Source organism: Chionomys nivalis, chromosome X (genome assembly GCF_950005125.1).
Source record: "Chionomys nivalis chromosome X, mChiNiv1.1, whole genome shotgun sequence".
NCBI lineage: Eukaryota > Metazoa > Chordata > Mammalia > Rodentia > Cricetidae > Chionomys > Chionomys nivalis.
In genome coordinates this window covers 86,926,942-86,940,023 of record NC_080112.1, presented here as the reverse complement: position 1 = coordinate 86,940,023, position 13,082 = coordinate 86,926,942, and the positions used below count along the sequence as shown (strand labels likewise).

The 13,082-nt window shown below is 34.0% G+C and overlaps 2 protein-coding genes across 12 annotated transcripts in view; both read right to left on the bottom strand.

Annotated features, from left to right (window-relative positions):
- Positions 1-13,082, bottom strand: part of Pcdh11x (protocadherin 11 X-linked) — a 596,387-nt gene that overhangs the window by 229,390 nt on the left and 353,915 nt on the right. Inside the window, exon 10 of one of the 11 annotated variants that reach the window (XM_057760430.1) lies at positions 10,554-10,572. The exons of the other annotated variants lie outside the window; for them this stretch is intronic. Within the exon in view, the coding sequence (XP_057616413.1) occupies positions 10,554-10,572 (19 nt within the window). The remainder of the gene's footprint in view (positions 1-10,553; positions 10,573-13,082) is intronic. 11 annotated transcript variants of the gene reach the window in all.
- On the bottom strand, positions 359-9,996 carry LOC130867443 (ATP-dependent RNA helicase DDX24). The gene is made up of 2 exons (XM_057759470.1): positions 9,991-9,996; positions 359-1,965 (listed from the first exon to the last, which is right to left on the bottom strand). Exons 1-2 carry the CDS (start codon positions 9,994-9,996, stop codon positions 598-600), a joined length of 1,374 nt encoding a protein of 457 aa, XP_057615453.1. The 3' UTR covers positions 359-597.

The following is a 13,082-nucleotide window of genomic DNA, read 5'->3' as shown; positions in this document are numbered from 1 at the left end:
GCTATGTTTGACATCAAACATTTAATTAAAGGAAATTATATGATTTTAAAATAGGACCTAATTTTCTACAATTTCTTAAATATTTTTAAAAAGATATTTATTATATATCAGTTTGATTTACCTTCCAGTAGTATCTTGGTATATGACAAAGTTTAGAATACATAAATATATAAAAACATTGGAAAATAGTTTAAAACTATTTTAGTAAGGTACCAGGAAATAGTAGGCAATACACAATTCATATCAGATTATATGACATTATAATATGATATAATATAATATATGATTAATATATATTACAATATAATATGTAATTAATATTATAATTATAAAATTATTTTTTTTCTCTGCTCCCACTTGTTTTTTAATTGGGAAACCAAGGTGTACACAAGAAGCCTGCATAAACTGGATGCAGAGAGACAGCTGGGGCCACTACACTTACTCCACAACACACGTGTGCACGAGGTCTTTTTTTGCTAAAAGATGGAAGAGTGAGACATTTTCCCGGGTGGATGGCGGAGTGAAGCGCAGGCTAGGAAGGCTTTCACAGACAGCTAGAGGAGAGGTACCACTAAGTGGTCACCACGCTGGGGGCAGTTAGCTTGTGCTCGAACTTGGCTGTGGCAGTGCCCGATGCTCTTTTGGCTTCCTCCTCCTCCTCTTCTGTCTGGAGAGGCAGCTCAGCGCAGACTCGCCACTCCTGGGGGCCACCACAAGCTGAGGCAGCCTGCCAGACTGTGTGGGGTACCTGGTCTTCAGGTTCTCCTGGAAGAGTGGCTGGGAGAGCAAATGGCGTAGCTCCTGCTTCAGGATCTTCATCTGCTTCTGTCGCCGATGCTCTTCCTGCTGGTCGGCTTTTCCTCCTTTGTACATGTCTTCTTCCAGCTCGATCTCGAGGGCCGCTGCCGCCTGCTCAATCCAGGAGTTGTGCAGACAAGCCTGGAAGTTCCGGTACTCAGCCTTTTCAATCTGCCGGGCTAGGCGGATCCGCTCCTTGACCACATCCATGTACTTTGACTGCACTGGAAACAGTGGGATGTCCTCATCTTTCTTCAGAGTTTTGTAAATCTTCTTGAAGTTCATCACATCCTCGGGCCCAATCAGCATCAAGCTGAGGCCTTCACTGGTAGCACGGGCAGTTCGACCACTCCGGTGGATATAAATCTCTGAGGTGCGGGGCACCTGGTAATGGATGACATGTTGAACTTTAGGCATATCCAGACCCCGAGCTGCCACATCTGTTGCCAAGAGAACACAGTCTTCCAGACGGGCAAACTGCTCCAGGTTTCTGAGCCCCTGTTTCTGGTGCATGCAGGCATGCAGAGTCAGCGGCATGATGTCCAGGACCTTGAGGAGCCCAGAGAGGCGTTTGATGCAGGAGATGCTGTTGGCAAACACCAGGCTGCGGCCTGGGTACTGCATGAGGAAATAGTAGAGATACAAGTCTTTCTCATCTGTCTCACAGTGGATCTTGGTCTCTGTCAGGGTCTCCACTGTACCCTCATTCCTCGTGAGGTCAATAACTTTTGGCTTGCCCCGCATGCCAATCTTCTGCATGAGAAGGTCAAGTTTGGCGGTTTTATCTATTTTCTTCACATGCTTCTTATGAAGGATTCGAGCAGGAGCTTGGTGTACCAGGGTCAGTGTGGCAGAAAAAACAAGAGTTTGTCGATTGGGGTTGTACTGGGAGTCATTTAACATCTCTAGAAGCTGGGAGAGCTCAGCAAAATGGCCTTTCTCAACCATTCGATCAGCCTCATCTATCACGAGGCACCTGAGCTGCCGAAGGTTGCTTAAATGAGGATGTTTTTCTTTAACTAACTCCCAGAGTCGACCAGGGGTGGCGATCACAATCTCTGGATGGCGATTCAGCATCCTCTGCTGCTTTTGTGTGGACATTCCACCAACTAAAATTGCTGTCTTAATCCCTGTAAACCTGGCCACAGCATCAATGTGTTGTCTGACCTGGTTATAAAATTAATTTTAAGCACATATGATGAAGTTGAAAAGACAATTGCAACAAAAAAGGCACATGACTAGATAATTCAAATAGTTTATTAATAATGATTTCATTCATTCTTACAGTTTGGATATTGAACATCTACCAAATATTTAGGTTAGATACTGAGGAATTTGGTGGAACTTTTAAAGGTAGGGACAAAAGTAGGGACCACATCATTGTGACTTTTCCTTAAAAGTGGTTTATGACATGATGGATAATTATTTTTCTTTTTCTCTGGTACCATGAGATGAGTTCCTTGTTTCAGTTATATAATGGCTGTCAAATCATGCTACCTGAGTACAGGTACAAAATAAGCCCAACAATTCCTAGACTGAAATATTCCTAATTGGAAAATAAAATGTCCATTTTTATATTTATAAGCTGAATAGGATGCATTTGTCAGAATAATGCAAAACTGAGTAATAAAAAAAATTTAGTTCCTATTCAGAAAACACCTTGCACCACATTTTCTAAGTGAAAATCATGCTTTGTACAATACTTAACATTGCATACCCAGAGAAATATGCACATTAAAACTATGTTCTAATAATAAATTAAAGTATGCTTATTTACATGGTGATGTTGCTATCATGAAGGTAAACTGAAACGAAATTGCTTCTGAATAGACTAAAATTACTGAATAACAAATTAAAAATGGAGAATGTCTCTATAATATAGAACTTCAGAGATTTAATATATACAGGAATTTACTGTAGAATGTTGGGAAGTCTATTATATGTGACTATTTCACTTAAACATAATTTCATGTTATTGGTTTTAATACATTTTGGATGGCACCGATGTAAAACACAGGCTCAAGTATCTTTTCCAGATGCTTTTATTATAGTACAAAGGTTTTGGCAATGGGAACAACCTTGCATAGAAGATTCATTTTGTAAGTGAATGACTACTCTGTTATTGCAGACTTTAAAGAATTATAAACCTCAATATGTAAAATGAGGCCAAGATGCTTTGTTCCAGCACATAACCTATGAATCTCTGTATGAGGTGCTCACTGACATTAACCATTTATATTTTGCAGGACAATGTGATTGACTGATAAGAATCTGATGACATTTCCTTTTCCTAATTCTTCCTAATACAACAAAAATGGTCTCCATCAAAATGTCATGAAAAATATAAGACTTAATCATTTATCTGTCATATGAGTTGATAGAGTCATTACCAATATAGAATCAGCATTCTTTAGTGGACATTCAAAAATTGTACTTGATTTTTGTTGCTTAAATAAAGGGAAAGATTGAAATGTATATTTTCTAGTTTAAATTATCATTTTATCTTGAAAAAGTGTTCTGTGTGTTTTCTTTTAAGGTTTATCATTTCAGGTTCTTTTTGATATAGTAGCTGCTGACCCATTAAAATCAGTTGTTTTTTTTTTCAAAATTAGAGTTTCTCTATATCTTTGAAGTCTCCCTGGACCTCACTCTGTAGACTAGGCTGGCCTCAAACTCAAAGATATTGGCCTACCTTTGCCACCCAGCTGAAAAGCCACAATTTTAAACAGAAGAAAAAAATATGTGTACTAATTTTTTGTTATTTTTCTGATATTTGTTCAGAAGTGAGTGTTTAGTTAATCAATAATATGTGTTATGTTCACATATCCAGGAAAAGTAAGCAATGTACTTATTGTGGTGAGGGTAACTCAAAAGGCCAGAAAAAAATCACAGAATTTACTTGTTAATTTTCCTGTATGTGACAAGCAAAATAAACAAATATTAACACTAGACACCCTGTCCATTTAATGCAAGTCTTACTTGGATACTGGACTATAAAGACTTCTATATTCCACACTCACACACACACACACACACACACACAATGAAAGTTGTAGATTCATTCTGGCTTAAAGAAAATCAGGTTTGATTGAGAAAGACTCTGAAGTCCTGACCTCAGGCATGCAGAAATAAACCTAGAAGAACTACCAGACATGTGATGTATATTTTACTCGCTGAATCATAAAACAAAAAAAGATCTTTGGCAGACTTGTATACAATACAGAGTCTAAATTTATTAATGCAGATATGTATGTTACTTTAAAATATTATATTTTTTCAGAATGAAAGGACTATACATCAATGAAAATGAATGACCCAGATGATCCAGCATCTCAAAATGCCTGTGTTACAATCTCTTTAGAATTCTTCATCCAGAACAGCTTCAAGATGGCTGGCTGGGATAATCTAACATCACAGAATACTCCAGTCAGGACTAGACCATAATCTTAATTTTTCTTAGGTTCTAAAAATTACCAGATCCCGAATCAGAAAGAAGTATACTAGAGAATGGTACTAACACTCCCAAAATATGGGTTATAGATTGCTATTATAATATAAAGGGAAGGGTTGGTTACAAGTTGCTCCTGGTAATGGTCAGGAAAAAAGCTAAAAAAAAAAAAAAAGATTAGATTCAGGGATCCTCTTCTGAAATGGAAAAAAAGGGACATGTAGAAATGATAGGATAAAAGGACAGATTATTGAATCTTTAAAAAACTTTTTTAAAAAAGCAGCTACTAGTCTTAAATAGATTACATGGGTATGGATTTTTGTATACTGATACAAAATTGAGTTTATTTTTGTTATACTATAAATGTATGATATTAGAAATATATTATCTGATTTAAGATATTATTTTATATTGATTCAAATTTTAAAAATTTATTTAAAAAATAATTTGTTAGAACATACTTTACTATGTTTCTATTCTTGTTTAAGGTATTCTACCTATGTAGATGATTTAACAATATAATGTAAATTTCTAGTCATTGAAAGTTATTACAAATTGTTTAGAAAAATGGAATGTAGGTTAGTAGAGAGTCACCTATTACAATCAAACTCATAGTCATGTTATATATGATTTCAAGGACAAACAGAGATCTATTTTATATAGACAGATTGTCATCCAACACTTCACAGATCTACAAAACTGGCCTTGCCTCATTTACTGACAGTTACTGTCCATTTTTAAAGAGCAAAATGCAAAGGAAGATGACTGCTAAACTTTGTAAAGACAAGGTATGACAGTGTTTCAAAATTCCTGCTTCACAGTACAGTCTGTCCAATATGCTAGGCCTTAAGCCAAAAAGGCATTAAGGCAAAGATGGGTGCCCCATTGTTACAGAGGAACTAAAGGTGACCATCCAGGCAGCTTAAAGTCCCTGACTTTATGGAACATTTTACCTTTCTAGGGTCTTAAAGGAGTTAAAGGCTAGATAATTAGAGTTATAATTTTTCTTTGTTATAATAAAAAGCAAATTAGGTATAAAACTGTAGATTAACCAAGATAATATAGATAATAGAGTGTTTTCTCTCATTTTTCCAAATACAGTTATTTTGGATACAATAACTGTAATTCTTATTTGATAACTGTTTTGTTGTATATACTTTTATGATGTTAAACTTTAAATATTACATTACTTTTTAATTAGACACAAGGGGAAAATTATATATAAAAATAATTCTGTATACTCTGTGAAAATATGTTGCTATGATATGTTTAATAAACAAGCTGACCAGTTAATAGCTGAGCAGGATAAAGTTAGTGTGGAAAGCCAAAGTGAAAATGATGGGAAGAAGAAGAGTAGAGTCAGAGGAGACACCAGCCAGTCATCAAGGAAGTAGGATGTGTAGAAAATGAGGCAACAAGGAATGAGTTACATGGTAAAGCATAGATTAGAAAAATGGGTTAATTTAAATGTAAGAGTTAGGAAGTAAGAAGCTTAAGCTATTAGCCAAGTATTTTTAACTTATATTAAGACTCTAAATGATTGTTTGAGAGAGGTTGTTAGATAGGAAAACTCTGCCTGCATTAATCATATTTCCCATCAAAAAAAAAAACAATTTGGATAGCTATTTATTTTGTGAAATATTTCAGATTAGCAAGAAAGTGCAAAAATAGAAAAAAAAGTCAATGTTTTTTCAGGATAGAAAAATTAAATAGGATAATTATCATACTTTTCTTACATTATATTGAATTTTTATTATGGTAAATATAATCCAATTTGTAGCTTTTATCAACCCTAGCAGTTATTATAGTAGGAAAGCAAACCACACACTTCAAAATTAATTTTAACACCTAAGATTCTGTCTATCAAATAACATCAACCAACTACTTCTGACAGAGTAATTGTTAGCAATATAATTAAGTGATTCAATCTGATTATGTATTTTTTATTTATAATCACTTTGATGATTGGGGTTTTCTATATTTTCATGCTATTTAAGTACTGATAAGTTGTTTGACATTAGAAGTGGTGTTCTTAGTTAAGTAAACAAAGTTTGCCCTAATAGAAAATAAAGATGAATGGGTTAACCTCAAACATAAATTCATGCATGGAACATACATTAGTTTTAAAAGAACTTACAAAATTTGGTAAAGGGCCTACTGCATTTCTGCACAATAAATGTCTCTAAATATATCTATAATTTCCTAAATTTGGTCTTCCATTATTATTGTGCATAATTACTTTTATCTCTAGTTTAAATTACTCAGATAAAACAAAAGAGTACACTGCTAGTCAATGGCAGACACATATACTCTGCTATCATATAATAGGTTATGCTAATCACAGTTAAATTAACCCTTGATTTTTGAGAAAGGCAGAAGCCAATTCATTTGCTTTTTCAATAATAACAAAGAAATTAAACAGATGGAGTGTTATTGATCTGATAGTTGTAGATTAGAGGGGAGCTCATTTTCACCCTTAAGATTTGTTATCATTTTGTTGCTTCTAGATCAACAATGGATTGGAAAACATGCCTATACAGGCAAAGTTAGTTCAAGATGAATAGATTTCAATTTTGTACAAATGCCTTGATTTTCACTCATTTTCAGACAACTTGCTGGAACCAAAGCCTGCAGCACAATGATTTTAGATTCTTGATTATAGATGCAAGTGTGATTTAAACATAAGAAGCTACTTATAATTGAAACAAACAGAAAAACAATCTCTAGTGGTGCATTGAGAGTCAAACAAGGTCTATAATTATGGATTTGTGTAATCATTTGGAATTGAAATCAATTATTTCTACACTTTGGGGCTATGAAGAATATTGATTTTACATATAATCAAGGTGGTTACTTACAATCATCCAATGCTGAGTAAATAAGTCCTTGCCACCAAACTAGAAAAAAAGTTTTAAAAACTCAGGAATAGATTGCGTATATTATATTTACTCCTTAAATACAATTAGTTGACCCTAGTCTTGAATGATCCTTAACCCGTAGTAGTAGAACAAACTAATTGGAAAGCATATTTTAGTTTCAGACAATAGTGTAACATGAAGCCTCCTAAGAAAGCCAAACTGCAAATGCAGAAATTCAAAATAGATTCCAACTGAAATTTTTAATATTTGGAACAATTTCTCTTATTTTTATGTAATTATGTCAACACATATGTTTATCATAATTGAGTTTTACTTTCTAAATTTAGAGAAAATTGATAATTAATAAATTATTATCAAAAGATTGGATGGAACAGCAAATAGTTAAAATAAACTAGAGAGATTGTCACTCGTAACTAAATATGAACATACTTGGGGCTGACTCTTTGCAGCTTTTCTCAGATGTCCTATCTGCAGCACCACAACTTTTATCAAGAAATGTCTCAAAAGAGTCCTTTCAATATCTCTGCTTTGATGCAACACATGTACTTAGAGCAGAAAACTCAATTCTATTTAAATAGTGAAAATTATTTTCAAAGCAATCTTTTGAAAATTGATTGTTTCATATAAATCATTCTACAGAACAGAATTAAATACTCTCTCAAGCCAGTGGAATTGATTTAGTCATGTCATGATGCACATGCTGACATTGATTGTCATCTTTGAAACACAAGTCCCAACAAAAACAAATCCAAAATTTCCTCTCAAGCAAGATGTTTTAAGATTAAAATATGCAACTCGTGTTTTTCACATGCATTTACTTCAACATTTAACCCTTGTAGCTGTGCTTTTTATCAGGTAATGATGTCACCATTATCATGTTAGAAACAGAAAAGCTATGCCTGTTATAGTTTTCATATAATTTACTTGTTATCACTAATTCATAGTGATGTTACTTATTGACCTCTCATGTTCTCAGCAATAGTAAAGGTACTGAATGCATATTTCATGGAGCTATCTATGTCTATTGTGAAAAGATGTTTTAACAACACTAACCTCACTCTATCAGGAATTACTATTACAGTTTTTTTCTTACCATGTCTCTGAGTGCTCAGACAAATATCCAAATAAACTGTTTCCATCTTGACCTATTCTAACTTCCTAGACTTGTTCTCAACATGCAGCACTACTAAAATATTAAGAACTGGGGGCCCTCCCTAAAATTTTTGTTTCAATAGGTCTGTAGGAGTATGTAACAATTTATACCCCAACCATTTCCCAGATATTCCTTCTGATGTTCTGGGTATTGTAACTTGATAGTCATTACATTGTTAACAAAATTAATTGTCTATAAATAAATGGAGTATTTTGCAAAAGCTTATAATGAAGACTAATTCTAGCATTTAGCATCAAAAATTTTATAGGACATTTTGCATGTTAAAACTAGAAACTGCCATTGTTATTCCTTATTGTCTTATACATGAGTGGTGACAGTGGTACCTTAAGAATATCTTAGTAAAATAAACACTCAGAGATGTTATGTTTTATACACACTTTAACATTTATATTCCTTACACATAAAAGGCACATATACTCATGTACACATGTATTTCTCATCTCTCCTCCTAACCCCCATATATTAGAATGAACACACAGGGCATACAAAAATGAGAAGTATGTATAAATTTCAACTGTTCTTAAAAATGAAACAGTCAAAAAAGGCTGGGTATTGGTGGTGGTTCATTGCTTAATCCCAGCACTACAGAGGAAGAATCGGCTGGTCTCTGAGTTCGAAGCCAGCCTGGTCTACAAGAGGTAGTTCCAGGACAGATCCCAAAACTACAAAGAAACCCTGTCTCAAAGTATCAAAAAGAAAGAAAAAGAAAGAAAGAAAGAAAGAAAGAAAGAAAGAAAGAAAGAAAGAAAGGAAGGAAGGAAGGAAGGAAGGAAGGAGAGAGAGAGAGAGAGAGAGAGAGAGAGAGAGAGAGAAACTGGATAGTAATTCCAAAAACAAATTTATGAAAAGTAATGAAATAATCATTAGAATACATGAGTTCTTACTTTCCTTGTGTATAATTCTCATGCTAATGACATTTTCTTCAATAAAATTTAAGCAGCCCTATTTCTTAGATAGCAGTTATTCTCAAAGGGCAATAATTTCACAGAAATTATATTGAACAAGATTTTAATAATCTATTATTACAATCTTAACACCAAGAATATAACATTTTCTTATGTCATGTATTATAATTATGTTCCTGAACACTTTTAATACCAATTATTCATGTATCACTGAATTAATCAAGGCAGAACAAAAAAGAAATGGACAGAAATTTCTTGGTCACAATTTATTTAAGTTGTAATTGTAGCAGAAGAAATAAGCATAGTGATTCAAAACCCAATATGGTTTAAAGTATAAGTAAAATGTCCAAAAATGAGGGGTAAGAAATTATTCAAGGGAGATTTCATTAAGTAGGTGAATTTACAATAATTTTAAAAAGAGATATAAAATGGTTATAATGAAGACTATTGGAATAAAATATATGATAATATAATCTTCTCTTCAAAATTCTCAATTATACTATTCAACACCTATTTTAGCAATTCAATCTCTGCTGTGTTGCATTAACTATTATTTTCTTCTCTGAAATGCAAATTTGTTTTTGATACATACTACAATGTTAGCCAATAAGAAGCTAAAAACTAATGGGCCAAGCAATAATTTAATTAATAGAGTTCCTATGTGATTATTTTGGGTCTAATCTAGCCAGGGAGGCCAGGAACCAACAAGAGGCCCTCCTTCAACAGATTTATGCTCATATTTTTATAACATCTTTCCTTATATTGATTTTCTTTTACTTTACTCACTTTCATTATTCATGTTACTAATTTTTGACATAGGAATGTTAAACCCTAACTTTTCAACACTCACCTGCTAATTTTTCCTATAATAAATAAATTCTTAATAATCCAGCTTTCTTCTGCTTGAATTCACAATTCTAGACATTTTATTTTTTTCTCTTATGCTATACGTCACAAACTCAGCTTCGTCTGCCTCCATGCTTCCCAGTAACCCCCATATTACATCCTATTCAGAAAAATAATAGCAGGCTTCCAAGGGATATCAATGAACATGGCCTAACATTTTACAATAAGCCTTGGAACAAATCCTCATATCAAGGCTGGATGAGGCAATATAGTAGGAAGAAAGGGCTCCCAAGAGCAAACAAAGTGTTAGAGATACTCCCACTTCTGGTGAATCCAACAAGAACACCCACAACCATAACTTATATGCAGAAAACCTAGCTCAGATATATACAGGATACATGATTGTGGTTTTGAATTTCTATTAATCATGGTAGTTGACTTTGTGGGCTGTGTTCTGGTGGTGTCCACTATGCCTCTGGCTCCTATGATCTCTCCTTCCCCACTTCTGAATGATTCTTTTGGCTTCAATCAAAGCAATGTCTAATATTGCCTAAGTTTGTTGCCTGAATAAGTTAACCAGTGGTCCAAAAATTCGAGAACATTTAAAGCCAACTATATTCTGATTGGATTCCCTTTCCCATTCTTCTGACTGATAACCTCATTCAGGAAACAAACTTAGTCAATGCTAGACATTCTTTTGCTTTCATTTCTTAGTTATCAAGACCCTTATAACTTTACTTATAATATTTTTAAAAATATTATTTCATACATTTTTTTTTTTATTTTTTAAAAAGCATGATAAAATTGCTCTAAATTTTTACAAGAGAAAGAATTCTCTAGTAGTTTTATCACTTGGTTTATTTAAATGTAACTATTAAAAATATTGGCTTCTGAACATCAAACTAAATGGAGAGAAACTCACAGCAATCCTACTGAAATCAGGAATAAGACAAGGTTTTCCACTGTCTCCATATCTATTCAATATAGTTATTGAGGTCTTAACTACAGCAATAAGACAACAAAAAGGATATCAAGTGGATACAAATCAGAAAAGAAGAAGCCAAACACTCACTATTTGATGATGATATGATAGTTTATATAAGTGACCCCAAAAATTCTTCCAAGGAACTTCTACAACTCATAAACATGTTTAGTCATGTAGAAGGATACAAGATTAACTAAAAAAAATCACTAGCCCTCCTTTACACAGATGATAAATCGGTTAAGAAAGAAATCATAAGACATCACCCTTCACAATAGCCACAGATAGCATACAATATCTCAGAGTAACTCAAACTAAACAAGGAAAAGACCTATATGACAAAAACATTAAATCTTTTAAGAAATAAATAGAGGAGGAGACCAGAAAATGGAAATGTCTCCCATGGTCTTGGGTAGGTAGAATTAACATAGTAAAAATGGCAATCATAATGAAAACAATCTACAGATTCAATGAAATCCCCATCAAAATCCCAGCATATTCTTCACAGACCTTGAAAGAAAAATACTTAACTTTATATGGAAAAGCAAAAAACAGGACAGCCAAAACAATTCTGCACAATAAAGGAAATTCTGGAGGTATCACAATCCCTGACTTGAAATTCTGTTACATAGCTACAGTACTGAAAACAGCCTGAAATTGGCATGAAAACAGACAGGAGGACAAATGGAACCAAATCAAAGACCTAAATCCTGATCTACACACTTATGGACACAGTATTTTTTGACAAAGAAGCAAAAAATATAAAAAGAAAAAAAAAGCATATTTAACAAATGGTGCTGCTGTAACTGGATATCAACATATAGAACAATGAAAATAGACCCATATCTATCATCATGCACAAAACTCAAGTACAAATGGATCAAACACCTCTACCGAAAGCCAACCACACTGACTCTCATAGCAGAGAAAGTGGGAAGTACACCTGAATGCATTGGCACAGGAGATCACTTTTAAATATAACCTCAGTAGCACAGACACTGAAAGAAAAAATTATTAAATAGAATCTCCTGAAACTGAAAAGCTTCTGTAAAGCAAAGGACATGGTCGACAAGACAAAATGGCAGCCTACGGAATAGGAAAAGATCTTTACAAAGCCCACATCAGACAGAGGTCTAATCTCCAAAATATAAAAGAACTTAAGAAATTGGTCATCAAAAGAACACATAACACAATAAAAAATAGAGTACAGACCTAAACAGAGAACTTTCAACAGAAGAATCTGAAATGGCTGGAAGACACTTAAGAAAATGTTTAACATTCCTAGTCATCAGAGAAATGCAGAGCAAAACAACTCCGAGATACCATCTTACACCTGTAAGAATGGCCAATATCAAAAACATTGATGACAACTTATGCTGGAGAGAATGTGAGGTTAAAGAACCAATCCTGCATTGCTGGTGGGAAGGAAATTGGTATAGCCCACTATCACAGTATAGTGATTTCTCAGAAAATTAGGAAACAACCTTTCTCAAGACCCAGAAATACCACTTCTAAGTACATACCCAAAGGATGCTCAACTGTACCACAAGTACATGTGCTCAACTATGTACATAGCAGCATTGTTTGTCATAGCCAGAACCTATAAACAACCTAAATTCCCCTTGTCCAAAGAATGGATAAGGAAAAAGTGGTACATTTCCACAATGGGGTACTACACAGAAGAAAAAAATAATGACATCTTGAAATTTGCAGGCAAATAGATGGATCTAGAAGACATCATGTGAGTGATGTAACACAGACCCAGAAAGACAAATATCATATGTACTTAATCATAAGTGGCTTTTAGATATAAGTCAAAGAAAGCCAGCCTACAATTCACAATCCCAGAGAAACCAGAAAACAATGAGTACCCTAAAATAGACATACATGTATCTAATCTCCATGGGAGGTAGAAAAACACACGATCTCTTGAGAAAATTGGGAGCATGGAGAAAATTGGAGAGGGTTGAAAGCAAGGGCAGAGGAAGGGAGGGGCACAGAGAAAAATGCATAGCTCAATTTTAGGAGGGGTCCCACTTGTTCTTCTTAG